The 27,499-nt window shown below is 50.2% G+C and overlaps 9 protein-coding genes and 1 pseudogene across 15 annotated transcripts; 4 read left to right on the forward strand and 6 right to left on the reverse strand.

Annotated features, from left to right (window-relative positions):
• Positions 1-2,449: 2,449 nt before the first annotated feature.
• On the reverse strand, positions 2,450-4,916 carry LOC112351115. The gene has a single exon (XM_024688428.1). The coding sequence runs from the start codon at positions 4,515-4,517 to the stop codon at positions 2,697-2,699; it is 1,821 nt and encodes a 606-aa protein (XP_024544196.1). The 5' UTR covers positions 4,518-4,916; the 3' UTR covers positions 2,450-2,696.
• Positions 4,917-7,109: 2,193 nt separating this feature from the next.
• LOC9654743 lies at positions 7,110-8,818 on the forward strand. Its single transcript, XM_024688236.1, has 3 exons — positions 7,110-7,863; positions 7,923-8,466; positions 8,629-8,818. Exons 1-3 carry the CDS (start codon positions 7,110-7,112, stop codon positions 8,816-8,818), a joined length of 1,488 nt encoding a protein of 495 aa, XP_024544004.1.
• A 22-nt stretch (positions 8,819-8,840) lies between these two features.
• LOC112351072 lies at positions 8,841-9,612 on the reverse strand (annotated as a pseudogene).
• Positions 9,613-9,727: 115 nt separating this feature from the next.
• LOC9654463 (dnaJ protein homolog) lies at positions 9,728-11,570 on the reverse strand. 2 transcript variants are annotated; one of them, XM_002983287.2, is made up of 7 exons: positions 11,327-11,570; positions 11,106-11,271; positions 10,903-11,041; positions 10,713-10,846; positions 10,518-10,660; positions 10,245-10,443; positions 9,728-10,177 (listed from the first exon to the last, which is right to left on the reverse strand). In XM_002983287.2, exons 1-7 carry the CDS (start codon positions 11,474-11,476, stop codon positions 9,849-9,851), a joined length of 1,260 nt encoding a protein of 419 aa, XP_002983333.1. In that variant the 5' UTR covers positions 11,477-11,570; the 3' UTR covers positions 9,728-9,848. The 2 variants fall into 2 exon arrangements, with proteins under 2 accessions (XP_002983333.1, XP_024544102.1); XM_024688334.1 differs by having other exon boundaries at positions 10,903-11,044.
• A 157-nt stretch (positions 11,571-11,727) lies between these two features.
• Positions 11,728-13,695, reverse strand: LOC112351073 (pentatricopeptide repeat-containing protein At4g02750-like). Its single transcript, XM_024688237.1, has one exon. The coding sequence runs from the start codon at positions 13,693-13,695 to the stop codon at positions 11,728-11,730; it is 1,968 nt and encodes a 655-aa protein (XP_024544005.1).
• Positions 13,696-13,726: 31 nt separating this feature from the next.
• Positions 13,727-14,779, forward strand: LOC9654744 (histone deacetylase complex subunit SAP18). 2 transcript variants are annotated; one of them, XM_024688337.1, is made up of 7 exons: positions 13,727-13,878; positions 13,932-13,964; positions 14,026-14,136; positions 14,197-14,292; positions 14,390-14,467; positions 14,544-14,589; positions 14,646-14,779. In XM_024688337.1, exons 1-6 carry the CDS (start codon positions 13,783-13,785, stop codon positions 14,574-14,576), a joined length of 447 nt encoding a protein of 148 aa, XP_024544105.1. In that variant the 5' UTR covers positions 13,727-13,782; the 3' UTR covers positions 14,577-14,589; positions 14,646-14,779. The 2 variants fall into 2 exon arrangements, with proteins under 2 accessions (XP_024544105.1, XP_024544104.1); XM_024688336.1 differs by having other exon boundaries at positions 13,728-13,878; positions 14,544-14,767.
• A 2,034-nt stretch (positions 14,780-16,813) lies between these two features.
• Positions 16,814-18,887, forward strand: LOC9654464 (transcription factor bHLH143). Of its 2 annotated transcripts, none has more exons than XM_024688272.1 (3): positions 16,814-17,346; positions 17,411-17,680; positions 17,730-18,887. In XM_024688272.1, the coding sequence occupies exon 3, from the start codon at positions 17,900-17,902 to the stop codon at positions 18,701-18,703; it is 804 nt and encodes a 267-aa protein (XP_024544040.1). In that variant the 5' UTR covers positions 16,814-17,346; positions 17,411-17,680; positions 17,730-17,899; the 3' UTR covers positions 18,704-18,887. The 2 variants fall into 2 exon arrangements, with proteins under 2 accessions (XP_024544040.1, XP_024544041.1); XM_024688273.1 differs by having other exon boundaries at positions 17,735-18,887.
• On the reverse strand, positions 18,839-22,547 carry LOC9654465. 4 transcript variants are annotated; one of them, XR_002993985.1, is made up of 12 exons: positions 21,614-22,547; positions 21,447-21,567; positions 21,297-21,382; positions 20,864-21,236; positions 20,712-20,809; positions 20,595-20,661; positions 20,305-20,532; positions 19,830-20,240; positions 19,696-19,768; positions 19,452-19,632; positions 19,262-19,383; positions 18,839-19,194 (listed from the first exon to the last, which is right to left on the reverse strand). XR_002993985.1 is itself a non-coding variant. In XM_024688269.1 (11 exons), the coding sequence occupies exons 1-11, from the start codon at positions 22,495-22,497 to the stop codon at positions 19,365-19,367; spliced, it is 2,541 nt and encodes an 846-aa protein (XP_024544037.1). In that variant the 5' UTR covers positions 22,498-22,547; the 3' UTR covers positions 19,225-19,364. The 4 variants fall into 4 exon arrangements, 3 of the variants coding, with proteins under 3 accessions (XP_024544037.1, XP_024544039.1, XP_024544038.1); XM_024688269.1 differs by lacking the exon at positions 18,839-19,194 and having other exon boundaries at positions 19,225-19,383; XM_024688271.1 differs by lacking the exons at positions 18,839-19,194; positions 19,262-19,383 and having other exon boundaries at positions 19,516-19,632; positions 19,696-19,781.
• A 378-nt stretch (positions 22,548-22,925) lies between these two features.
• On the reverse strand, positions 22,926-23,435 carry LOC112351102 (transcription factor HEC2-like). Its single transcript, XM_024688385.1, has one exon. The coding sequence runs from the start codon at positions 23,427-23,429 to the stop codon at positions 23,013-23,015; it is 417 nt and encodes a 138-aa protein (XP_024544153.1). The 5' UTR covers positions 23,430-23,435; the 3' UTR covers positions 22,926-23,012.
• A 1,648-nt stretch (positions 23,436-25,083) lies between these two features.
• Positions 25,084-26,933, forward strand: LOC9654745 (eukaryotic translation initiation factor 4B1). Its single transcript, XM_024688424.1, has 2 exons — positions 25,084-26,088; positions 26,158-26,933. The coding sequence occupies exons 1-2, from the start codon at positions 25,091-25,093 to the stop codon at positions 26,741-26,743; spliced, it is 1,584 nt and encodes a 527-aa protein (XP_024544192.1). The 5' UTR covers positions 25,084-25,090; the 3' UTR covers positions 26,744-26,933.
• The last annotated feature ends 566 nt before the right edge of the window (positions 26,934-27,499 follow it).

A 27,499-nucleotide genomic window follows, 5' to 3' on the forward strand; every position in this document is an offset into this window, starting at 1 on the left:
GACCAGGGTGGTCACACCGTCCTCCATGATATCAAGGACAAGAGATTGATTGTGTTCTAGCCGAAGATTACAATCTCTCTCTGTCTCTCTGTAGATAGTTGTTTGCAGTAAACGATTCCGGAGAAGCGATTCTCCTCCTACAGCTTGAGAGTAGCGAAGAATTAGATTTGTCTTAGCTTTCTTTTTTGATTGTTTCGGAGAATCAAGAGGACCAGGCAAGAGAGGCGCCGGCATGAGTGTTTTTGAGGAAGAGAGGTGTGTAACTTGCAAGCGTTACTGGCTAATGATCTAGCTAATCTGAAATGAATTAATATGGAGCGTTTTTCCTTAGAATTCCGAGCGTTTGCAAAAACCTTTTGGGTGTGTCAGTGTGGACTCCAGTAGTGGTACACTCGTACAGTCGTATACAGGAATAGCTTATACTATATATGTGATGTTATTGTGAAATGTCCACTTTTATTGCAGCCCACCATCAGGCCCCCATTTCATTCAATGCCGAAAATATTCGCGTCACTGTGTCCGAGGATCCATCCCACCCCATGCATTGCATGGAAGAACTTTTTCTGTGGCGATTATCTCGTGGAAAAACAACCAAAATGAAAACTATAAGCTGTAGCAGCAAGAAGTGGAAACGATTCGATTGATCGACAAGGAGCAAACCTGTGTACTCGACTGGAATGGATCGTTAGCGATCCACTCCACTTTCAGCACGTCCCGCTGTGGCTTACGACACGAGATCGTGCAGCAGACGAGCATTCAAGAAAACGAAGACCCGAATGCCACGTATTGTACGTCGGTGCCATTTGTCTCTACGTGTCAGTGACGTGTCATGTCGGTCAACGGCGACGAAAGTGGCTCACGTGATCTCGGTTTGTGCTCCAGTACGGTAGCGGCGACATCGTGGAGTAAATCTATCGCTTCAAACACGGCTGGCAAAACGCTTAAGCTTGTAACATATGAGTCTTGGCAGCTTAGAAGATTCCTATTTTCTTAGCCATGGCTTTCTTTATAAGAGTGGATCTATCTAAGCACTGGGCTTGATCTATTAGTTTTCTTCGGGGATCCCGATGCCAAGAACCTCGAAACATCATGCTCGTCTTGCAATCGCGATGACATTTCTATTATGGTTTGGAGTGAGGGATCAAAGTAAATATGATAATGGATCGCCCATGGTGCGATCTTGCTAAGATATCGAATTCGACCGTCACCGCTTAGATCTCGGCGGACAAGTTGTTTGGGAGCACCACATTGTTTTCTTTAGATTCGTGCCCCCCTCTCTCAACAAAAACGAAACACACCACTTGGAAAAACTTGTATGGTATGCGCTGTGCTGTGTTGATCCAATAATATAAGGACTGGCAGAGATTTGCTTTAAGTTCTTCCAGTCGTCGCGACGACCAATTCCTCGTCCACCCAAAAACCCACGCCTCTTCATAGAAGAAACTTTTCTTTGTTTGCTACCATTTTGGCAGAATTATATAGTTGCCAGTTTTCGAGTTTAAATTAATTCTTGAATTTTTTTTTTGGGGTTTTGTTTGCTGCTCCTGAGCACTACTGCTGCTTCTGCATGCTCCAGAGGGGGCCATTCCTTCTTTGGCCTGCCTGGAAAGCTTTAACACCACCCAAGTATTTTCTATAGTATAAAACTTTGTGTTCCTGTTGTGTTGTGTTGTTGGCCATGCTCTTTGTGATCACTCAGCTCACGCACTTTCCCCAGGAATGATGAAATATAACTGTGTGGAACTCTAGATTCAGGAGCTATATTCTCCTTAGATTCTCGAGAATCTCTCTTCCCCTTGTTATGGCTGAGTGGGGGAATTTCTGCTAGGCAGCAATCAGTCTTAGTTAAAATTCCAAATCTCCAATCTCCATCACCAATATTACTCTCCAGCTTCAAAGTGTCCATCTCACAAGGCTTTTTGAGCTCTGTAGTTTTCCTGCTGCTCAAAACTGGACCACCCACAAAAATTCCTAAGCTATCACCACCTTACTCACACTTACACATCCGCCACCCTCCCACTTATTCATATGAAGTGGACGTGCAATCAAGAGACTCGCCTAGGGTTCTTGCTCCGCCCTTGAATTTCACATCCATCACCTTGACAAGGGATCACATGCATGCAGTTATTAAAACAGGCTCAAGCTCAAACAATGGTTTCTCGGCTGAGAATTTTAGCAATTTAGCGAACATCGAATTGAATGAGTGTCATGACTATTGTTTGCACGTCGATTCAATGCAAGAAGAAGCAGATCTAAAATCGTCCACTGCCACCACAAAATTTGCCAGGCGTGGGCATTTTAGTATGCGCCAAAGAATCCGTGGTCTCGGCCAAGACAACATTAACTTTAGACACGGATTCAAGCAAGCATGGAAAAAAAGCCCTTTGTAAATTGCCAAGAACCAAAGAAAATTCCACTCCCTTATGTTTGACAAATCAATCCAATCCAAGAGCTTGAAATCTTTTTAATTCGCATGACCGCAGGTCGTGCAAGAAAGATCTGCCCCTATGTTCTTGCGAGAGCGTTCGTCGAGCTCGAGCTTTTCACGAATCTCATGGCCATTGATAGTGATTAATCAGTTAATACTAGCGATAATATGTATACCACCTCTAACAAAACTTTTTCAAGACAAACATTCCCAACTTTTCTTCCCACTCAAAACTTTCTCTTGGCGGATGGATCGCTCTCTCGAAGAATCAAACAGTCGGAATGACGAGAAAATCATCCCCGGGAAGGTCAAGCTCCAGCCATGGAGCCGAATCGTCGAGCAAACCATCCAGAAACGAAGCCTCGTCCAAGCCCAGCCCAAACTCCTCCAAATCCATGCCCGCCACTGGCAGTGGCGATGGCAGCTCCCTCTCGCTCTTCACCCACGAATCCACCGTCAATCCATCGCTGCTGCTGCTGGTGGCGGCGCCGCTAAAAATCTCATCGAACTGAGATGACGCTCCTCCATCACCTCCGCCGCTACCGAAGAGGCTACTCTCCTCCTCAATGCCGCGAGGATGGCGTTCGTGGCGATTCAAATCCATGAAATCCCCCCACGACTCCTCCTCGAACGAGAGACTGCGCACCAGCACCGACGCTGGCGATTGCTGCTGGATCATCGACAGGCAGCGCTCCTCGCCAATGCGAACCGGCGAGAGCGCCGCCCAATCCACCTTGTCCTCCTCCTTGTCCACGGCCTTGTCCTCCTTCTCCACGATCTTTGGAGAGGAACTCCAAGAGCTGGGAAGCTTGCTCGATCGAGGCTTGAGCTTCATCCTGGGTTTTCTGGCAATGACGGAGTTGGCCTTGGATTGGCACTGGCCGATCGAAGAACGCTCATCGTCATTCGAGACCACCGCCAGATCCTCCTCCTCCTTGGAACTCGAGTGGTGGTGCTGGTCCTGCGCAGCATTGATGATGCAAGTGATCCCATTGCTACTACTGCTGCTCGCGCAAGGATTCACAGCCTTCTCTAGATCCTCCTCCTGATCATCGCCGCCGCTAGCACGCTCCTCCGCCACCACCGCCGCTGGTAGCGGAGCTGGATCATCGTCGCAATCGAGAACAGCCTCGTCGGACTCGGACTGGAAGTTGGTGGCGCACACAAACGCCGCTGGTGGCGAGGATTTCTTGGGCAGCGCCGAGCAAGACGAGGAAGACGAGGAGGGAATGACACACGAATGTGGCGGCGGAGGCGGCGGTGGTGTGGCGGCGGTGGCGCTAACGGGAGGAGCATTGAGAAAAGTGGAGAAGTTTGTGTGTGCTTGGGGCCCGCGAATCTTGCGCGCTGCTCGATCGTAGGCCTCGGCGGCGGCCTCGGCAGTGTCGTAAGTCCCGAGCCATAGCCGGACGCCCTTGACAGGATCTCGAATCTCGGCAGCCCATTTCCCCCAGGGCCGTTGCCTCACTCCGCGATACTTTTGCTGCTGCTGCTTCGACCCCACATCCTTGATCTTCCTCTTCTTGATCGCTCCCGTCCCTCCGGAGGGATTCGCGAGCGTGGTAGCAACACCAGGAGCTCTATTGCCCTTCCCGGGCATTTGCTGAGAGGTGAGAGAAGAAGCCTCCTTGTTCTTGGTCGATTCCATACGATCCTCGTCGGTTTCCACCACCGCCAAGATCTCTTTCTCCTCCTCCTCCTCCGCCGCCGCGCTGCCGCGCAAATCTTGCTGGAAAGCCCGCGCTTTGAGAGCGCTAAAGTAGCTCGAGTAGCTCAGCCGATCGTCCTCCTCTTCCTCCTCGCTATCAAACGCGCAAGACCAAGGACGATCGCCGCCGCCTCGCCGCCTCGCGCCACCACTCTCTTCCTCGTCGCTCGAGGAATCGGTAGCGTCCGGGTCGACGCAGATCACGCGCACTTTCTTGGGTCGATCGATCTCATCATCGATCGCCTCCTCGGGCCCCGATTGGTGACAAGAAGCGAGAGGAGCTTCCAGCCAAAAGCACTGCCGCTTCTTCTTGGCGGCGGAGGCTTTAGACGGCGGCGAGGTAGCAGCGCCGCTAGTAGTCGTGACAACGAATCCCGGCATGATCCCTGGAAGAACAGGACAACGAATCTTTGGAACCCTTGCGATTAGAGCTGCCAATGCAGCGGTGTGTCGCGAAGCCGAGACGATACATGTAAGAACAAGGATCCACCGCGAAGAACAAAGAAACACAGGAGGATCCTCTCTTCTTTCTTCCGGGAAGAACGAGCGAAAGAAGCAAAGAACTCTACCAAGAACTCAAAAGAGAAGCCAATGGCAATGGATCGATCGAAGCGCTGAGAAAGGGATGACCTGACGATTGGAGCACTTGGGAGTGCAAGATTGGAGTGCCCGAAATTGGCAGCCGCCGATTTTAGAGCTCCCGCAATAGACCAAAGAGGATTGCTTCGCGAGCGAGCCAGGAAGATTCACAGCGCGAACGAAACGAGCAAAGCAGCGAGAGCGAAAGAAATAAGAAATGCCCCGCTTCCCTTCTTTCTCGGTTTAGCCTGGCCATTCCGTCCAGGAATCCATCCAACGGCCAAGATCCGTCGCACCGGTTTTGGAAAGCGCACAGGATCGACGGCTCCGGATGCTCCGGCCACCAGATATTTTAGCATAATTAGATATGGAGGCCGAAATCCAACGGTTGCGATCGGACGGATGGGACGGCGAGGGAATATGCGCGGAATGGGGTTGAGATTCCGGAGGATATTCTCGGGCACTACGTCGAGGCGCCGCGACGCCGCATTTACGCCCCTGGCGGCTGCTTCCAGTGGCGGTCAGAGGAATTTATGCCGGGGTAAACCAATGGTAAGGCCCAGCCGGGAAGTTAATCAACGGGGTCTAGGTATGTAAAAATGTAGGTACATTGTGTAGGTTTTTACCAGAGACATCAGGTGCTTCCACACAGTGGTGAAAAGTAAAAAGTGTGCTGCGGAAGAGAGATGAAGTTCCCTCGCGCGTGTGAAAACTAAAGCCCTTTCCAAGTTGCCACCAATAGCCATTGGCCGAGGCTTCCTCCTCTTTAGGGGGTGCCAAAGGTCACAAAAGGTGGCGGTGAGTTTTACCTTGACGTTCTACACGGATGGTGAAAACGTCACAGCGTGAAAGTTACCGCGCTGGTGAAAGAAAGAACCATCTTAATGGCGGCGTGTGGCGCGAAAAAGAAAAAATATTCCAAAATTTCATAATGTTAATTATTGCAATGTATGGTTTCAACGGTCTTTGAGATTGTATAGTTTTTTGTGGTTTTTAAAGGAGTGGGACTCTACGTCGGTGGAGCTCCTCAAGCGATTTCTAGATTGCGATCGACCCATGCAATTGTTTGATCGTGGAAGAATCAGTGAGACCCAGTTGGCATGGTGTACGCGATGAGCTGAGGTTAAATTAGATTTGTGGCACTCCTCTCTAATCATTCCATTAGAAGGGCCTTAAGACACGCTTTTGTTTGACCCCAAACCCAAGCAAAGTTGCAAGCTAGATGTTGTCGTGGTTCTTGCACACGGGTCATCTCAACACACGACTAATGTCGGTACTTCTCACATGGCCTGCTTGCCTCTCACATTTTTTACAGCTCTTTTAACCTCACCTTGTAAAACATTGGATTGATGTTAGATGCTCTTTGGCGTTGAAAACTTATCCCCCAAAATGCTTGTTTAATCATCTCCTTAAACAACTGAGTTTATGGTCTCCATGATGAAGGTAATGCAGAAAAATCCAAGAGGAATTGAGCAGCAGAAGAGGAAAGAGTCTGTATAGCACTCAGAGAATGCAGAGAGGGCACATTGTTATGCTATGTAAATTGTGCATATCTAAACAGTTATAGTGCAACCTGATGTTTTTTATGTGCTCTTTCAGCGATAGTCGATATATGTCTGTTAAGGTTTTCATTGAAGAGGTAGGAAGATTGAAGTGGGAACGAGCACGAGAGCAAAAGTGAGAGAAAGGCATATACATCTATAAAGGTTTTCAGGGGAAGATTGAAGTGAGAACAAGTAGACAGAGAGAGAGTGAGCCAGAGAGAGAGGAGTAAATTAGAGTACCATGCTACTCACTTAGAATGTGGACTTTACACACTTTGTATTGAGAATAATCTATAGTCTCTGAAGTGAAAACTAGCTGTACAGCCCCGTTAATTAGCAAAGGCTAAAGCCACTAATCACCCCTAAACCTAGGTCAAACCCATGAAAAGGCAGAGGCCGCGCAAGGTGAACAATCTCAGGTAAGCAATAGACTGTACTAAGGGATTGCGAAATCTCATGTCTGCCATGGCTAGCCTGGAGCCGTGCTTGGATGGAGAGGGAGAGGGAGATAGTTTCACAAACGGAAGCCATGAGGTAAGCGATCAAACTAAGCATGAATGAAAACAGCAAGGTGAATGAGCATTTGATGACTGTGTCCGTAAGACATAAATCACCCTGTAACTGCTAAGCATGAACGGAAGTGACTTTGTATTTTGCTTCTTGCATCTGACGACCCCTGTGTGCTTTTCAGGCGGTCTATGTTGACTGCTGGGGGCAGCAAGTCGAACTTCCTGCTGGCTCACACATTGTAACGGGGAAGGAGCCATCGAATATTGTAGAGATTGTTCTTCCGCCAGACGTGAAGCTCCCGCTGCATAAGATGACATGCAAGTACGAGCTGATATTCAAGATGGTGGACAGCAACCTTGTCATCCGTAAGCCCTGTGCATTCTGGTGTTACCAGATCGTCAGTGAGCTACTTATGTATGCCATTCGCAGCAGATCCTGTTCGTGCGACTACTACGTATCAAGCTCCGATACTTTGTTCAGGTGTGACGGACAGCTGGTAGCCCCCGAGCTGTCCATCTCCGAGAAGAGCAGCTACGACACAAGCAGGCAGTCCGCTACAAGCTCCGGCAAGATGGTTCTTGAGGGTGTCGATATTCTCGTGGTTCTCCAGTTTTACGAGGTCGAAGAGGATGCGAAACGTGGGGTTACCCGGCAAGCGGAGCTCACGAAAGCTGCCACGTTCGGGCTCGTGGTGCCGGGCTCAATTGTTCAGGTGGCATACTTGGATAGGCAGGGCACACTGAAGACGGACAGGTTTGAAGCTCCCAGGTTCGTAGATATAACAGCTTACTCTTGGCGGTTGAGTGGCATGAGGTTCTATCCTTCACACTTCCTGGGTCGTCTCTGGGCGGATCCTCTACGATTAGATCCAGCGCTGCTGGTAGCTAAAACGGATGAACTACGAACTCGGCTGGTAGAAAGCATCAATGAGGGGACACAAGCAGCGTATGAGATCGTGGTTCTGCTGGATTATCTTGACTTTGTCGACCCTGTTCACGGCAACACTCCACTGCTGGCTGCTTTGCAGTGCCAGGTTCCTGATCTCACCTTGATCAAGTTTCTTGTAGACAATGGTGCCAATGCTACGGTCCAAGGTATTCTTCTTCCCAAACTTGCTCAAAAACATGGTAATAGTGTTTCCTCTATTTTTCAGCAAAAAGTGGAGTGTGGCCTTACCTCTACGCAGTGGTTCATGGCATGCAAACTGTTGTGGATGCCTTGGATGACAATGGCAAGTCCCAGGCCCATCTTAACAGTTTGGCACCCAAGGAGTTGTGCGAAACAGAAAATCCAGAACTGCTCAAGATGCTCTTGCAACTCGGCTTGTCGCCGAACAAGGCCAACCAAGGGATTCTACCCCTCAACAATGCGCTTTATGGACGGAATCGCGTGGAGAGGCTGCAGCTTCTACTGAAAGCTGGTGCAGATCCAACACTGCAGGATGGCAAAGGGCGCTCGGCTCTGAAGCTCGTCGTGAGCATGGACGACCAGCTTCTGGAGGTAGTTCGCCTAGTGGCTCGTGCTTGCCAAGAGCGGAACATGATCGACGTCAAAGTGGATCCCGTGAACACTGCCCTTGGCCGTGCATGTGGATTTGAGGAACCAGTGTATTGTTGTGTACTGATTGAGTGTGGAGCTTCTCCCTTTGGTTCCTATGGCTATCCTCCACAAGATCTGCACACTGGCCTCAAAATGCTGTTTGCTCTCACAAACACACCACTCCCTGATTGTCTCAAATAAATAAGCTGAGGAGTTTTAAGTTTGGAACTTGTCATCATTGACCAGGATTGACAGATAATTTTATTTTAACTTTATACCATAAGGATTGATATCGTTAAATTGCGGCTCCAGCACTGCAGTTTCAATGTTGCTTACTCGCCTCTGCACTCCCAGCATGCAGCTGAATCCGAATCTGTTCTTCGTCTTGATCTTGTTGTTGTTCCACTTGCTGGCGATCTTTGTGGGTGTCGTGGCCGCGGATTCAATCGGCGACAGGCAACACATTCAAGACGACGCTCTTCACCGACGATGAAATGCGATCCCAAATGACCGGTACGTAAGCGATCGTCTTCTACGGCCCGCAAGCAACACCCAGGATGCCGGAAAGCTCTGCGTCATGGATCTCATCGGTGGAGACACCCCACCATATGGGAACGCTCTGCAAATCCAAGATTGTAAGAGACAGAACCTTCACACACGGGAAGAGCAACACGCCTCTATCATCGAGGTTGTGGCAACAAGATGATCGACAATCCCAGCAAGGCTTCACATTTTAACCCCTTTGGATTTAACAGCCTCTGCATTGTTATCTAGTGAGTCCGAGCACCTCCACTCACTTCCTTTTTTTAATTTGATTTCTCAAACTATGATATGTGGCATTTTAAAATCCAATAATACGACTGTATAAATGTTCACAAATAAAAGACTCTAATGCGGATGCTGGAGCCCTTGAAAACATGCAAAATCACCTTCTTCACATCCTCCCACCCCAACTTGTCCAACCCGCATCCAATCCTTGGCATGCTCAAGCCGCAAACTCCCCGCTGCTCGCACACCCTGCGCAGATCCTCCAGCGACGCCTGCAAGCTCGCCAGCGTCGGCTTGTCGAAGAACCTGGGCTTGGTGACGAGGTAGAATACTCCCGCTCGAGGAGGCCTGTCCAGCACGGCCACTTCCCCTACGCTCCGATTCTGCTTGCGCAGCTCGTCCACGCCCCTGAATTCGTCCCTAAAGCGCGCTGCGATGCCCTTGGACATGTGAAGATCTTTAGAAACGCAGTGTACCAAGCCATCTGTGGGCTGCGCGCCCTCGAACAGATCCCCCTGTATCTCCTCCAGTTCCATAGCGTTAGGGTTCTTCGTTCCTAAGAATTTATAAAGAACGCGGGCAAGCAAGAATATTCTGAGCATTTAGGGTTTCGCATATTTTAGGGTTTGCTCAGCTCCGCCACCTTTTGACAAACGTGCAACCTTTGGGCTTGCTAATTAAAATCGTGTATATATCTAGTACAAATAAATAGTGCTCTTGCTAACGCTCAATCTTTTCCTCCAATCGTTTTTCGTGCTTTTGCTCGCGGTGGTCACTGCTGGGCACACTGGACTCGGGGTCCCGAAGGCTCGTCGTCTTCGTCGTAAGCCTCCTGCTGCTGCTGTTGATGCTGCTGCTTCCTCCTCATCTCCTCCTCGATGTTTACATCCAGGAGTGTTGTCTCCTCGCACTCGTCCAGCTCCATGTCCGTCAGGTGATTCGTCGGCCTGGGAGGCAGGATCGTCTCCAGCATCTTGCACTGCTCCGGAGAAAGGCTCCCCGAATCCGGGAAGTCGACATGGAACTGGATGAACAGCCGGCCCTTCATGAATGGCCTCTGGTAGTGCGGCATTCCCTCGTCGTCAATGCCTTTGAATTGATCTGTGGTGCCAGGAAAGATGAATCGTAAAGATCATTCAAACTAGACACGAGAAAACCGCACGCATACCTGGCTTTATGATCTCTCCCGGAGTCGACTTAACGAGGAGGCTTCTCCCGTCGAGGTGCGTGAGAATGAACTGAAAGCCACAGAGTGCTTCAGTCAGCGTCAAGGTGTGCTCGTAGAACAAGTCGTCCCCTCTGCGCTTGAACTTCGGGTGGTCCTTCACTTGGATCACGAACACAATGTCTCCAGTAATAGTGTCGGGCTAGAAACAATGAAAGATCACGTCAACGACAAGAAACGATGAATAGGATCAAAAGGAAAAAGAAAAGAACTTACTGCTTCGTCCGCTTCTCCCTGGAAGGTAATCTTCTGGTTGTGCATCATTCCCTTCTCAACGTGTACTTCGAGGACTTTCTTATCGTGGACAACTTTGTTGCCTTTGCACTGGTTGCACTTGTCCTTCTCGCTTATGGTTTCTCCTGCGAGGAAAACCAAAAGTAAGAAACAAACGAACAAAAAAGAAACTGTTACCTGTTCCTTTGCAGTCGCCGCAAACGTGCTGCATTTGCTGGATCATAGACGGGCCCAGGTGTCTAATGGAAATCTTCATTCCAGATCCCTGGCAAGCGGCACAGCGGCTCGTGGCCCCGCTCTTGGAACCTTTTCTGCAAATCACACTCTAATGAGATCCACTAGCGAATTTCACTTCAGAAAAACATACCCTTTGCATTTCGAGCATATTGCGTTTCTAGAAAGGGAGAGTTTCTTCACGCTCCCGTTGTAGAGATCCTCCAAAGAAACCTTCAAAGGATGCACCACATCTTCGCCCCTTCGTTGCCTTCTTCCACCTCTAGAGCTTCCTGCTAGAGTCCAAAGAAAAAGAGAAGAGTTAGCACGCAAACCAGCACAAAGTACCAAGCTCACCTCCACCAAATGGTTTGCCACCGAAGAAACTATCGAAGATATCGAATGGATTGTGGCCACCGCCACCGCCCATTCCTTCCTTGAGCGCATCCTCGCCGTACTGATCATAAATCTCCTTCTTTTCGGGATCGCTGAGCACTTCGTATGCTTGCGAGATTTCCTTGAACTGGAAACAAGAAAAGAGAAGATTACCTTCAATGCAAAGAGAGTTTTTTTTTCACCTTTTCTGGATCGCCTCCCTTGTCGGGATGGTTCTTGATAGCTGCCTTCCTGTACGCCTTCTTCAATTCATCCGCGGAGGCGCTCTTGGAAACCCCCAAGATATCGTAGTACTTGGAATTGTCGCTCTTTTTGGGCGGGCGGCCAAACATTTTCGCTCGCCGAAGAAGGAGAGCGGCTGCTGCGCCGCGAACGAAGAATCTCCGCGAACCCTACCTCTCAAGCTCCTCCTTTCCCTAAAGAAGAAGAGGAAAAAAAAAAAAACCCTCGCTCGCTACCGTTGATCTTAGGGCTGGCGTATCCAACGGACAAAAGGCGGTCAAACAAGGGCGACCTCGTTGACCACGCGGTGTGTGATCTTCTCAACTTTGAATTGGATACATTTGTGTGATCTTCCATCTTGTCATCTCATGGAGTACGCGTTTGCAAGGAGATCATATGCTGTGGCAGCCCTTGGATCACAACTCGCAACTTCCTCGGCCGCACGATTTGCCCGTGTGATGAGATTGCTTTGACTTCTACAAGCACCAAGCACGCAAGTCCACTCTAAAAGATCCGGCTGGAATGGCATCCTCTCCACGAGTTCCTCCGCATCGTCCACGAATCCACTCCGGCTCAAGAGGTCGACCATGCAGCAGTAGTGCTGCTTGAGTGGCTTGAGCTCGAAATCCATCGCCATTGACACCATGCAAGACCTTGCCTCGTGAACTTTGCCTTTGTGAGTGCACGCCATCAACACCGACAAGCAGCAAATCTCATCTGGAAACCGTGTTGACTTAAGATCGTTAAAGAGGTTGATCACCTCTTGGCTGCAACGAATCAAGGCATAAGCCCCGAGCATTGCGCTCCAAGACACGATATCTCGAGAGGGCATCCGGTCAAACAGGTTCCGTGAATACAGGATATTCCCGGCTTGGGCATATGCCGAAAGTATCACGTTCCATGACACTGTGTCGCGTTGGGGCATCTTGTGGAACAGAACCTCCGCGTTCTCAAGAGACCCGTTGCGGGAATATCCCGCAAGCAGCACATTCCACGTCACCACTGCCCAGAATGGCATCTCGTCAAACATCCACTTGAGATATTCCAGATTTCCTCTATTGGCATTTACTACCAGCATAGAGTTCCAAGACACCACGTCCTTGTACGGCATTTTCTGGAAAAGCCACTCTGCTTCTTCCGCGTGGCCACCCTGCGCATATTCCGTCAGGAGCGCATTCCATGTCACTATGTCTCGTTGAGGCATAGCATCAAAGATTCCTTTGGCATCTTCTAGATCCCCATTTCGGGCATATGCCGTGACCAGCGCATTACAGGAGACTGTATCCCAGTACGGCATTGCGTCGTACACCTCCTTTGCCTCGTACAGTCTCCCTGCCTGGGAGTATGCCGAAAGCATCAAGTTCTGGCACGCTAATACTTGCACGGGGATTTCGTGAAACATATTCTCTGCCCTTTCCAGCTGTCCGTACAGGACAAAGCCGTGCATGACCGTACTCCAGCTCACACAGTCGTGCTGGGGCATAAGATTTTGGAGAGCTTCGTAGGCATCGTCAAAATGCCCGTTTTGGACGTATGCTGCGAGCAAAGAATTCCAGGATACCAAATCCCTCTCGGGCATGTCTCTAAAGAATTTACTGGAATCACCTACGTGATTGCCAAGTTGACCATAGGCGGACAACATAGCATTCCAGGAAATAAGGTCTCTTTCAGGCATGGACATAAACACATTGCGTGTTTTGTCCAAATCCCCTGATTGGGCATTTACTGTTAATAATGTGTTCAAAGTAACCAGGTCTACATGAGGCATCTCAACAAAGACATGTTTAGCTTTCTCTATTTGACCGTGCTTTGCAAACATTGTGAGTATTATCGTTGATGAAATCAAATCTTTCTCGGGCATTTTCTGGAGCAGTGTTTCAGCATAATCAAGATGCCCTCTTTCGGTAAATGCTGTAAGAACTGTAGTCCACGACATAAGGTTTCTTTGCGGCATGCAGTTAAAAAGGTGGTGAGCCCTCTCGAGTCTCCCACTTAGGGCATACATCGAGAGGAGTGTGTTCCACGAGGCTAGGTTTGGCTGCGGCATGGAATCAAAGATCTCCTGTGCTTGATCGATATGTCCAGCACGTGAATAAGCGGCGAGCATCGCATTCCAGGTCACGGCATCGCGCTCCGGCATCGCATCGAAAACGCGCCTGGCGAGCTCAATGTCATGGTTGCGTGAGTAGGCGCAGAGCATCAGATTCCAGGAGAAGGCATTCTTGTGCTGGATCGCGTCAAAGATCTCGCGCGCGCGCCTCAAATCGCCGAGCTTTCCGTAGCGCTCGACGAGCTTGTTTAAATCGACGAGCCTCTCGATGGAATCCATCCGCGGGAAAGAGGGGAATAGGTTATCGTTTGCCCTAGTTTGGTTTTAGGGTTCTTGATTCTTTGTTTGCAGGGAGAGCGAGGAGCGATGGCGGCAGCGATTGCGCCAGCTGAAGTGCCGAGGCCGCCACGAATGCCGCATGCCGGGCGAGCACTGCCGCGCTTGACTGTCGACCGTGAAAAGGTTAGCGGAAGTTTCTTCTTTGTTCTTGATCAAATTTTTTTCTTTCTTTGCAGACATGCCCGCTCTTGCTCAGGGTCTTCACAAAGGTGTGTGTGTGTTTTTTTTCTTTCCTTCTTTTTTGTAGCTTAACCTTGTGTTTCGTCACAGCTTGGTGAGCATCACAGTGTGGAAGATTTTGCAGTGCGAGGGAAAGAGCCCAAGGAGGAAGTCCAAATCTATACCTGGAAGGACGCTACTCTCCGGGAGCTCACAGAGCTGGTTAGACCTTGGTTCCTTCGTTGCGCGTATTTCTCTGAATTTTTTCATTGTTTTGTCCAGGTGAAAGAGGTTGCTCCGGCTGCGCGAAAGCGAGACGCGAAACTATCTTTTGCGTTTGTCTACCCTGATCGCAGGGGCCGAAACATTGTCCGAACGGTGAGTAAAAAACAAAAATTAAGCAGGCTCTTGCAAATTTCTTTCCTTGCTTTTCATCCTTGTTTCTCACTTGGAACGTCTGTTTGATGAACTCAAGGTCGGAACGACAGTCGCAAGCCATCCAATGAGGCGAGGCCACGAGGATGACAAGATGCTCCAGGATCTCGGGTTTCAGGTAGGCTCCTTTCCGTTTTTCTTCTTCTAGAACTAGAAAACCGAAAGGTCTTGATTCTAATGCACGTCTCTCACAGATTGGAGATTTCCTAGACGTAGCGATTCTTTGAGCGAGTTGGCTTTGTACGATATCTCAGCAGCTTGACAGAAGAGGTATCCAAGTTGATATTTCATTTTAGAAGGAGCTTGCGTTTGTTGTGCTGCCGGCTGAGCGATTATCTCTTTCTTTTGTCTCTTGTCTCTCATCCCTTCTTCTCGTGGCATTGTGGAATTTATCGCCAGTGACAGCGACTCTGAGGAAGATTTTCGTGTGTGAGTGTGGGCTCAGTGCGATTTGCGGGTATTGACTTTGGCTCTAAAAACCAGCTCTCGCGTGTCTCGTTTGCTCTCCCAGGCTTGTTTATGGATTCCAAGAACATGGCAAGACCTCCGAGTGGAACATCGATGCGTTCTTGGGAAAGAGTAAACAAATCTTGTGTGGGGGCATGTTCATTGGATTAGATGGTGGTGGGGCTCCGCCTGGAATTTGATACGCTTTTACAATGTTTTGGTATTTATTGCCCATGGACCATGATGTTGCTCCGGAATCATAGGCGGGGAGGGATTCGTGCGATCTTTGGTGGATCAATATCAAAAAGGAATGTGCTCACTTTGCAATGGCATTTTTCTAATCCCTGCGCTCCAGGAGGCCAAGTCAAGCGCACAAGGTATCAGCGCGAAGAACGCGCTCCCTTTATCTAAAGCAAAGATTAAATCTTAGCAAATAAAACCAAGCACAAGAATGCCAAGTACTAGTTGTCAGCCAGGATCGACAGATCCAATATCAACATCCATCCAAGCGCAAAGAAGATGAGAGCAAGAAAATTTTAAAGGTGGGCTAAAGGAAATCACACACGGTCCTTTAGCGAATCAAACACCACACCCAAAATCATTGCTGCGCTCCCCCAATGGAGTGATAAAGTTGACCATGGCTGTGACCGGCCGCAGCGGGGAATTGACCGGCGGTCCACAGGCATCGCTGCCGTCCACGTGGCCACGCGTGCACGCGTGCCCCTTCCCCGGGATATCCGGGATGCCGGAGGGTAAAGAGATGCCCCCCTCGCTTTGAACCGTCGCAATCTCGGCATGCATGGAGGGGGCATGCGACATTGACCGCGAGGTAAAAGCCGCGCCTCGGTAAAAGCCATATGTAAAAAGCATCGTACCACGCGCCCACCGGCAAAGATTTCTTGGGCCAGCGCCGTCGGCATTGACATAATTGTGTGGCCAGCCGGTTAGCCGGTTGCTCGTGGCGTACGAACGTAGGTTTTAAGGGGAAAAAAAAAACCCATCCGACAGACAGGAGGGTTATTTTCGGATGGTACGAATCATGATTTTCTAAGTAGCTAGATAGCTATTGCTGACACTAGATAGATAGTGTGTACTTAGCAATAACCCAATGACTAGGGCTAGTAAACTACTAGCATAGGTGCGACCGCGAGACATGTCTTCCCACCACCACCTTTGTAATAATGCTAGCAAAGGTGGCGTACAACAGAACTAGGGTTTGCCTAAAGCTTGCTACTTATAAAATTTAGGTCTCGTCCTTACAAGAGTAATATACCAAATTGGGCGTATCATTAGCGTGCATACGGCAAAGATTTTGGGCCACTCCGGTACGTACGCTTTACGGGTATTGGTCATGAATGCGCGCGAGGACCATGGTCATGCTATGCATCTCCCATTCCCATGTAAAGAAAAATAACATTTGGGTTCGTGCATGGGTCGTGAGTGATTGATTCTCTCCATCAAAAGGACAAAGCAACCTAATTCACTGGGCGGCGGGAATATTTCTCAACATGCGATGGGATATTCGCCGGGCATAATAATTCCAGTCGATTGACCCTCACAAGCCACGACATACCATGTGTGCGTGTGTCTGCGTCCCAATGTTTAAGCGATATATTTTGTCTACCTGGAATCTTTTGATTAACACTAAAAGCGAACAAACACACATGGTCTGGGGATTATTTTTTTTCTCCCTTGTTCTCGTGATTGCGCCGGGGCATTAAATTCGACAAGACGATGCGGCCACGCGTCACGCCCGTCATTAAAGCAGCGTCTGACGGGCGCGCGTCTCACCAATCATGGGCATGCGCTGACGTCAAGCGGCACGCGTGTGATGTGACAAACCAACCCACACAGCCGCATGCCATGTCATGCTAATGGCACCATACGCCATGCCCATGCCATGTCACTTTACTTGTGAAATCTACGGACAGGTAGTTTTGTTTTTCGTTTTTACCGTGGCGGATTTCACGCGCCGGCATCCAATCGGGTTAAATCGCCCGCCCTTTTTCTTCCAGCGCTAGGCTTTTGCGTTCTCATTCTTTGGTTTTTTTGTTGGGCTCTTCGCGTGTTCTTCCTTCCTTCTCTCTCGATCGCGCGCTAGAGCTCTCTTTTTCGCTTCAGCTCCATCGAAATATCGCTCCTGGGACGCCAATCGCCGGAATGCGTCTTCCTCAGCTCCAAATCTCTCGAAGAAGCTCCCTCTTGTGCTGGGTTCCTCCCGACGGAGGTGCGTAGTGTGTGGATTTCTCTCTGGTTGCTGCTCTCCGGCCAAGATTCGTGCTAGCTATGGGAACGTCGCTCGTAAATCTGATACAGCGCCGCTAATCGTCCGGTGTCCAGGGTTTAGGTAGCTAGATTCCATTCCAGCCAGTGCAGCGAGCGCAGCAGTAGGGAAGCCTACCAACCTTTGAGCCGCCGAGAAGTATGATGGGCCAGAGTGCTGCTGGAAAGAGTGTTGGGGCATCTCCACGCAAAGGATCGACGCTTGCTGCCCATCCAGTGTCTACCTCGAGTATAATCGCTTGCTTTGAACCTCTCCACGAACGCCAGGTAAGAACCAGGGCCTTATCATCGTTCTTAGCTAAGAGGTTGTTTGTTTGTCTCTGTTTTCCAGGCCATATACTTTCGTTCTATGCTCAAACCGATAACGTAGGTGTAGGAATCGGTGGTAGCGAGGAATCAATCCTTTGCAGCCCAGAGCTTTTATGAAGTGGAAGAGTTGCCAGACAACCGCTTGCTGCTGCGTTCCCCAGTCTAGTAGGTGTTAGTAGTGGTAAGGGGAGTGGGAGGATGATACCATTTTGGAAGATGGAAGTGGTGCCAGGAGTTTCCAATTTCTAAAGTTTGCTCGGCGGGATCAAGCAATCGTTCGCAGTGGCAACTGGTAAGTTCTCATGTTTGGCTTCTCTCTCGAATGACAAGGTTTGTTCCAGGATAGTGGCTGTGAGGCTGTGAAAAAGTTGCCTTTGCTGCGAATGAATCCTGCCAACTTGTGAGCGTAGCTTGCGGCTCGAGGGAAAAGCGAGTGTTTGCGAACACGAGCCGGGTGATCGAGCGACGCTTAAGCTCATACTGCTGACTGGAAAGCAGGAGTTTTCTCTTGATGGAGCAAGGGGCACTGCGAGAATTCGCCAACGTCTATGGAGACACCGAGAAACGGTTCATCATGTTCGACCGCAGCGGTGACAAGGGCCGCATCATGCTGGAGCCCAATCGCTTCTTCGAGTTCAATCCCAGCACTCCTAACGACGAGGGGCCGGAAGCTGGCGAGTTCCACCGGGTATACAGGGAGGCCATGGCCTCGTTCGCAGCATTCCGCAGCATGCGCGAGACGAACAGTGCGCCGGTCACTCTCTGCCACATCGGGGACGTGAAGGATTCCGACAGCAGCGTAAGCAAGCTGAGCTGGGACCACCTTCGCGACGACGACGACGAGCAACAAAGCAGTGTTCGGGAGGAGGACTCGGAAGACATCGACGCCTTGCTATACTCCGATGGCGACGAGGGCCTCCTCGAGGAGGTGGAAGAAGAAGAATGCAGCACTGGCCACACTCCTCTCAGTGAAGTCACCCGGGACGAGAGCAGCGACGAGATCACGTCCAGCTTCCACGCCGAGAACTCGAACCGTGCAGTGGAGCAAGAGGCGATTGTGGCCGTGGCGAGCTACAGTAACCGCAAGAGGCAGCGGAGCTTGGTGGTCAGGCGGAGGAAGGAGATGAAGAAGCAGCGCAAGGAGAGGATCCGGCAGACGGTGAAAGCGCTCCAGAGCATCGTTCCGGGTGGTGATAGCATGGATCCGGCGATCGTTCTTGACGAGGCCATACTCTACATGAAAGTTCTCCAGATGAGAGTCCGCCAACTGGAGACCACCAGGCAGGAGGACTTGTCCAACGCCGCTAGAGCTTGAAAGAAAGGTTTGTGTTTGTGTGTGAGCGCTCTATGGTTTGTGTGTTTGATTTCTATGTTTGTGTTTGTGTCTTTGATCTTAGGTGTTGGTTTGTGAAAGTTAGCCACTTTTTTTCCTTGTTTGTTTAATATTTTGTTGGTTGTGGAAGTGTGATTGATATTAATTCCAGTTTGGTTTGAGAGCTCACGCGCAAGACTACAGGAGAAATGTTCGCAAACACTCCTTGCTCACCACCACCACCTTTCTTCTCTCTTTTTTTTAGTGCTTTTGGAGAGGGATGTGTTTGATTGATTGAAAGCTTCTTCTCCCCCCCCGGCGTGGGCTGTATAAAAAACTCGCTCGCCCCGGGAACAGCTGGTGTTTGTATGATGAAGCTATTGGTGGTGGGCTTTTGGATAGATTCCTTCTTTGGGAGAAAGACTTCCTTCTTTCTCTTTCCTGTTTCCTCGCGGAAAGCCTGGCGCTCTGTTGCTCTGCTGTGCCGTCTTTGCCTGGTTTAAGCAGGAATCTTAGACGAGAAAAGAGGAAGAATGGAGAGCACTCCCGCAAGTGCTATACCTCGCTAGTGCGCGACTGGCGATAAAAACACGCTTCCAAAGGGCTTATATTCTCTACTCGCTCGCCTGTGTCTGTGTGTGTGTTCTTTTGTCGACTTTCGGGGCTATAGGTGTGGACTTTTCCTGGAACGAAAAAACAAAGTAGCAAAGTGTGAGAGAGAAAAGAAGGAACAAGTAACAAAGGAACCTACGTTTTCTCTGGCGATGGATTGATGCTGCTGCTGCCGCTGCCACTCTCTGGTGGCCTCCAGTCCTCCCAGCCTTCTTCTGGCTCCTCCAAGCAGCGCTTTCGCTTGGTCTGGAGATTCAACACTTTTGCTACTTCGTGTAGTCCTCCCCACTTCTCCAGAGCACGGGCTATGTCGTACCTCCCTAGAAAAGTTCCACGAGTCCAATCACTTGTCCATCAAACAAGCATTATATAAGGATTCCTACCTGCGCGCTCTAGAGTTCTCCTGCTCGGCATCCTTGAGGGATCACTCCTGAGCTTCTTTTGGAACAGCTGAATCTGGAAGTTCGAGCTGGAGTCAAACCACGAGCGAGTCAATCACAGAGATTAATTTTGTTACCTCTCGCTTAAGATTTTCACTGTTTTGCCAGAAGCCTCTGGGCTTTCGCCGCTTGTACGCGAGACTCATGTTGAGCCTCTCTGCTATAGAACGGAATCCACCAAAACGACGAATGGCCTTCTCCAAGTCTACACGCCCGTTCTTACGGAGCTCTGCCCTCACTGGCATCACCCTCTCCTTTCCAGCTTTCGCTACAAATCCCTCGAGTTCGCGTTCCAGAACTTTGATGTCCGTCTGGAGACCCGGCACTGGCTTTCGCTTCGGATTCATAAAACTTTCGTCGGCGGGCTCTCGAACCTGTGGAGGCGGTGGTGGCGGTGACACGTTCTCTTTGGCAATGTAGCAGCCGTCACCTAGCTCGACTCGAGCTCTTATAGCACAGAGGTTCTCGGGCAGATCTTCGTAAACAATCTGCCAAGAAAGTAACACAGATAATAGAAAAAAGCATTCCAGAAAACAGGGAAGGCGTGCAAACCTCTTCGATGATCTCCCGTGGAAGCAAAAAGTCGTTGTGCATCTTCATGTCCACCGAGTACCTCAACAAGGTATGTTCCGCTCCAAGGGATTCCAGAGTCCATTTGCCACTGAACACATCAAAGTCACCTTCTACCTGTTGGAAAGTGATCTCGTTTGGTGGCAGCTCCTGCAACTCCAGAACGACGCGAGCATGGAGAACCATGTACAACAAACATTTGCATCCCTCCTGTCCATAAAACAAACCGTAATCAATTTGTTCGTTGGGAAATATTAGATAAACAATTATACCTGAAGCACTCGAGCGTGATTACCGTGTCGTGAGACGATCTTACTGCTGCTGAGGTTCGGAACAAATCTAAAAATGACGGAGTGTGAGCTAAAACACAATTTGAGACCGGGTCTTACTCCGAGAGCGTCTCATAAGACGTCAAAACATTCCATACGTCTTCCATAGAGCCTGCGATCGTTACAGCTGCCACAACTCTCCAGAAGCGCCCATCTTCCTACAAAATCAAAGATTTCTTGAGTTAATACGCTTCCACGCGACCATGGCCTACCTCACTTAGACGTCTCAGATGCACTTCATCGACAGTACATTGTTTGTCAGACTTGCAAACACGCTTGACTTTGGTAACAGACTCGTTGTCCCATCTCTGAGCATATTTCCTGTCGTCTGTTTGCACGAAGCTTGTCACCTTTGTGTCAGAGGATTGGGTAACTTTGGACACGATGCTGTGAATTGGAGCGGCAACCGACATGCCGCCATCTGCAGGATATTTGATGACGGAGCGTTGGTTCTTCTCTGCCCTTTCCGCAATTGCACGCAGATTTACCGGAAGATCCGACTTGATAATACCTTCCACGAAAACACCAGGAAGTAAAAGACGAGGAATCACATTGACTTCATAGTGCAAATCTGTGGTTCCCGGCCTGACAGCAAAACTCGTTAGGACTGAGGCAAAGTTCGAAGATAAGAAAGAAAGGTATTACCTCGTGCCAGCCTGCAAAAGCCATCTTCCAGCATATTTTTTAAAGTCCCCGTCAACCATACAGAACTGGAGGGATCTCCCATCAGTCTGCAAAGTAAAAAGCACAAACAAACGCTTTAAAGACAATGTGTACGCAAAAGACACGACATACCAAGTGAGGAAACTCTTCCAAGTCAAGAACCACGGTTGCTTCGATATGCCAGTACATTGCCGTGTGGAGGCCCCTCTGGAGCAGCCAAATCCGACCAGGATACGGGCAGGGTATCCTTGCACTGGAATGAAAATGAGCGAAAGAACACAAAGAGAGAGATCGGTTACCTGTGAATGAGGTTGGGAATAAACTCCGCAAGCCGCTCGTAATCCGTGAGGACTTCCCACACTCGGTTTATATCAGCTTCGATGGTTATGGTGGCGCTGATGAATCGCTCTCGCCATGAAATCACGTCAACTTTGCACTCGACATGGTATTTCTCGGCGTCCGAGCACTCGTCGTCGCCCCTCCTTCCAGATCTCCTCCTCCAGCTTATTTGCTCTTCAAAATTCTTGTAGATGATGCTGGCCGGACAGCAAACTCTTCTCGAGATCAAGTCCGTCACCAGAATTCTTTGGATCCTGGCCATGTACGCCGCTTGGAAGTCTTTCCATCGCTTGGAGCAAGCCACACCGAGCCTCAGATTCATTAGCTGCTCCTGGAGATGTCTCAACCATAGGATGAAAGATCCCACAAGGTCCCAGAATCCAAGGCCTTTTCTCAATTCAACCAGCTTGATCACGGACTCCTTTCCAGAAAAGAGCTCGATCTCCTGCTTGACAGTAACCTCGTTCATCCAGAAATCCGGAGAGTTCCCGTGTATAAATTCCATCCAAATGCGGCTTTCCTTCTCTCCTGAGCTTCGCAGCAAAGCGATGGCCTCGTGAAGAGCATTGTTTGCCTCCTCTCGCAAGTGCTGATTGTAGAGCTCGTTGATAATCCAGTCCATTGCTCCACTACTCTGGATTTTCTCCCTGCGGCCTCCATTTCTGCCGCAAATCTGCCTGAACTGTAGCCCCTTTCGGCAAGATTGGACAGACCTAGCCCCAGGAACAGGGTAGCTTACTGCGAAGTAGCCGCATTCCTCGAGAAACGCCCCATCTCTACCCGGATTCACAGCTTCCAGCTGAAGACTCACTCCTGATCCAGCATTCCCCATCGCCATCGCCATCGAAGAAGAAGAACTTCCAATGCATCGCCTCCCACTTAGGTCGAGCGTGAAATTTGTGGCCAAAAATTCTCAATCCTATCGCGAATCGACCCCGCAACCTCCAGAGGTAAGGCGGGAAAATTTCAAACGTAACATTTTAGGGCTCCTATTTAGCGTTTCGAGGAATTCGCGCAGGAGAAAATCTGTGAATTGGATTGCATGTGAGAAACATGAATAGCATCTTAATTTAAAATCCATGATTTTCTAAAATGTCATCGCAGTAAGATCTTGTGCGGTAAATCTCAAACTATTTAGCATTTGCCTATAAAGGGCACATTTGTAAGAACAAAGCGGCATTTGCCAGGACTGGGCATTTGCTGCAGGGAAAGACTTTAATCGATGGCACTCGAGAGTGCTTCTAAAGTTATTCTACGCGTCCATGATTGGCTTTCTCTTCCACTTATCGAGAGCGACGATCGCTATTGTTATGCTAAGATTTTCGATTCGAGAGATTCGAGATTGGAATGTCTGGACAGCTATGGGGATTGGTGACGATAAGCCAAGTGCTGGCTTTCGATATCACTGCTGTGATCGATCGAAGGGAAGAACCGAGACGAAGAGCACGACGCCATCTGCGAGCGATCGATCGGGAGTGGAAAGTGGCTCGAGGGATTTGCCGGAGGAGCGACTGCTAGTGGGCTGTGGAACCCGAGGAGCTCGAGCGAGTGGACTTGGGTCTTGAGGAACTTGACGTAGTGAATGGCCTCGTCCAGCATCGAGGCGGTGTCCATCTTTGTGCCTCCTGGAACCAGTCGCTGGAGCGTCCGGATCTTTTGGCTGATTCTCTCGCGCCGGTGCCGCGCCGCCACGCTCTGTGGATCCTTGGAAATCCTCGTGTTCCTCCTCTTGGGCTTGCTCCACGATTCCTCTTCTCGTTGTTCCTCCTCCGCCATCGCCGAGCGCTTGCAAGCTGCATAGAAAAGATTCTTCATTGCTACTGCGCCGCTACTACTGCTCGCTCCAAAGACGAAGAGCTCCTCTTGGCGATGATCGAGTGGAGGAGTTTGTAGCGTGATGGGCTTGCTCCTGTCGGGGGAATGTAGTGATCTAGAGGCTTGATTGTAGCTGCTGCTATCGACGCTGGGTGATGGATTGGAAGTGAAAAGACTGGAGCAGTGTGGGAAATCCATACTTGGCGTGAAGGATGATATGATCTTGGAATTGTCCTCTACTCTCTCGTCGCCGGCGATGATGCAACTAGTCGCATACTCTGCCAAATCTTTCCAGGCTTGACGATCATACATTTGGCGATCAAAGCACTGGAAACTATAGTCGAGGAACTGGAATTGATCGCCATTGACAAAGCGACATCGATGATCATCATAGCTAGACATAGCTCTCACAAGTTCTTACAAACTCCTTGATTTCTCAAGGTTGGAACAATGATCGAATCGGTGGTGGCTGTCACCTGGGCTTGTACCGTAGTTTGTTGCTTGGCGCAAGATTAAAACAATGTGGACTCTTGTGGTGTCACGACGCGAGAGAAAGAACAAGAGAGCTCTCCAAATCTTTCTCTCTTCTTTTGGATCTTAGCTTTCTACTACTTGGAGCGATGGAGATGGAGCCAAGCCTCTCGCGAGCGCAGGGTTATAAAGCGCGAGTGGATTGAAGATGCCAAAACGCCAAAATGACAGTCAGTGGGACAGTTGCTCGACGGATGCTCATTAATGTTGTGAGGACCATCTTCTTCTCACTTTATATTTTCTATGAATAGTTTCTCAGATGATCTCATGGTTTGGAGATTGAGATTGTGGAGGTTTGTTTTGTTTGTTGTATCGTTGGATCGGCGTACGTAGAGTTTCAAATGTGCACATGATTGTGCTGCTCTACTGGTGCCAAGTTTTTTTCTACACTAAAAAAGTACATACATACACGTCCAGCTTTTTCATGTACACGTCGATCACTTCCATCCAGGCAAGCAACGTACTCACTCAACAACTAATACTCTTTTTTTCTTTACTATTTATTTACTTTTTCAATATTATTTTTCTACACATCTCTGTCTCTGCTAGAAGATTCCTGGCATTCGAAATTTTGCATTTATCCATACATCAAAACTTCTCGTCTCTCGCTGGTTAGTACGCCGACCCTCCGTCAACTTCCCCACAGCTTTGAAAAGATTTGGGGCTTCGAGCCTCTGACCCAAAATTCTGGTTTAGGGTTTACAAAAAGGTGGCAAAATAAAGTGACCTAAAGGCTGGAGGACCACTATATATATGTTTATTCAAAAAGGAGGAGCTCATTCCAATCGATCTGGTGTGGCGAGTAAAATTCGCCCCAATTGTTTAAGTCCACCTTGAGGCCTTGCACGAGCCACGTAGGCCCCATGACAACTCACAGATGGATTGTAATGTCACAGACCTGGCAAGGAATGGCATTTCTCCTGCGCATCATTGTCTGATAGATTCTTTTAGGGCAAAGACTCTAGGTAGGCAGAAGAGTTATCCGAGTTGGTAAAGTTAAAAATGGAGGAAGTGGACTTTAACCTTTATTACTTAGCTGGCATTACCTTTTTTAGCTCCGTGCGCCCTAGCTAGCCCTAAAGGAGGAAGCTATGGCTTGGGTGAGCTCATGGGCGGACGAATCCGAGGCGGCGGACGAGGCGGCCGCGGCGGCGGGGGGCGGATCGGTGGCAGGGGCGATGCCCGAGGACGCATTTCCACCCCTGGCGGTGGCAGCCAAGCCCGGCGGCGCCGGCGGCGGCAAGAAGAAGAGCAAGGGTCAGACGATGACGCTGGCGGCGTTCACGACTGGCAAGGTCGTCGGCCCAGGTGCGAAGCGATTCACCCCTTCCTCTTCCCAGATTTTCATGTCGGATAGCAATCGCCTCACATCCGAGGAGCTCATGTTCCTTCCCACTGGCCCCAAGGAGCGAACTCCGGAGGAGCTCTCCGAGCAGCGCCTCGGCGGTGGATTCCGGGGCTATGGTGGCTTCCGTGGCGGCGATCGCGATCAGCGCGACCGGCATCCTTCCAGGGATCCGGGTTTTGGCGGCGCCGCCATGCCGCCGCCTCCCTCCCGAGCCGATGAGAGCAGCGACTGGTTCTCCAGCAAGCCAGCGATGATGATCCGGCCTTCCTCGCGGGGCAGCGATCGAGACGCGCCGAGCAAGGCTGATGAGGTGGACGACTGGAAGGCGGGAAAGAGGTTTGTCCCGTCGGAGAGAAGCTTTGGCTATGGCGGGAGAGATGGTGGCGGCGGCGGTGGGAGGAACTCGTGGTCTTTTCGAGATCCAAAGCCCGAGATGGACAGATGGTCCGGCGGAGGCGATGAGAGAAAGGTGGCGATGGAGAGACCGCGACTGAATCTACAGCCGAGAAGTTTGCCGGTGGATTCCTCCCGGCCTTTGAGCAGCCACTCGAGTCGTCCAGGAACACCGGGTGATACTCCTCAAGTTCAAGTTGGCTCTGGTAAAAACTCGGCCACCACCACCACCACCACCACTGCCAAGCCGCGATCGAATCCTTTCGGAGCTGCCAAGCCGAGAGAGGTGGTGCTCGAGGAGAGAGGACAGGACTGGAGAAAGCTTGACTCGGAGCTCGATCAAAAGAGGTGCGTTTCTCTCCCACATTCTCATTTCCAGACGTGATGCATGGCTGTTTTGCTTGATCCTCCTCGCAGGTACGAGAGCAAAGAAGAGACGAGGCTCAAGGAGGAGATCAACGCTCTCAAGGATCTGATCGACAAGGAGGGCTCCGAGGCGGCGAGAGAGGAGCTGGAAAAGAAGGAGCTGGAGCTGGAGCAGCTGGTGAAAGATTTTGAGAGAAGCGCGCGCGTCTCGGACCGGCGACGCAGCGGAGGCAGGGATGATCCGCAGAGGCCGCCATCGTCGCAGAGCAATCGAAACGGTGGTCCTCCGGAGATCTGGAGGCGGCCGCCGACGCCAGCCATGTCGGACGGTGGCAACTTCGAGCCGTCTGGAGGATGGAGGCGGCCAAGAACACCGTCTTCCATGCACGAAGGTGGAGAGATGGGAGGAGGATATCGGCGAGGAGAGAATGGCGGTAGGCCGAGAACTCCGGGGTTTCACGACGAGGAGTGGAGGCAGCCGAGCTGGAGAGACGATCGTCCAAAGTCCGCGCAGCCCGATATGTGGAGCCGGCCGAGAACTCCGTCGGTTCACGAGGATGAATGGGGCAAGGAGAATGGGAGGCGATCGAGCTATCAGTTCCATCACCAGCAGCAGCCCTCGAGGAATCGCTGGTAAGATGGTGGCGATCGATCGAGCTCGAGATTTCGCAGGCCTTTTTTTTGCTTTACTCGTTTCTTTAGCTTCTTCTCCAGGCTTGTAAGTAATATTATCTGTGACACTCTTTTGTTTTCTTGTGCAAAGTAGAATGTTCCGTCAGCGAAAGGGAAATTTCGTTAAAATAATGTAAAGTGAGAATGTTCTATTAGCAGGCCAGATATTCCATTAAACTGATTTAGCGGGCAAAGGATATTCGCGCTTCGTCCACAGCTTGAAGTTTTGGGGAGTCCGTCATTGCTTTCCTTTTTGCTTCTCTCTTCTCTCTCTTTCGATCTTCTCTTTCTTCTTCTGCCATGAGCTCGATTGTGGCAGCGCACGATCAAAGACGTGTGAGATCGTTTCCTTCCACTCCGGCATTCAATCGATCACCCTCCAATCCATTCTTCCACATCAAATCGCCTTATAACCGATCTCCCTTCAGTCCATTCTTCTACATCAATTCGCCCCACGGGGTGTTTTTCCACCAGCCGCAGAAGAAAATCCTGAGCTTCTCCGCGAGCAGCAGCCCCAGCAGCGTCAAGATCGCGCTCACTCGCAGCAGCGATCCATCGTCCTTCGCCCGGAGCGAGCCACAACACATCTTGGTCCTCGCAGACGCCACCAAGGAACTAAACACCGATGCGCTCTCCTGGACGCTGGAGCTCGTCGCCAAGCCCGGAGACACGGTGACCTTCGCTGGGATCTTGCCTTGGCTCTGCCTTCCACGTAAGTTTC

Source organism: Selaginella moellendorffii, unplaced genomic scaffold (genome assembly GCF_000143415.4).
Source record: "Selaginella moellendorffii unplaced genomic scaffold, v1.0 SELMOscaffold_57, whole genome shotgun sequence".
Taxonomy (NCBI): Eukaryota; Viridiplantae; Streptophyta; class Lycopodiopsida; order Selaginellales; family Selaginellaceae; genus Selaginella; species Selaginella moellendorffii.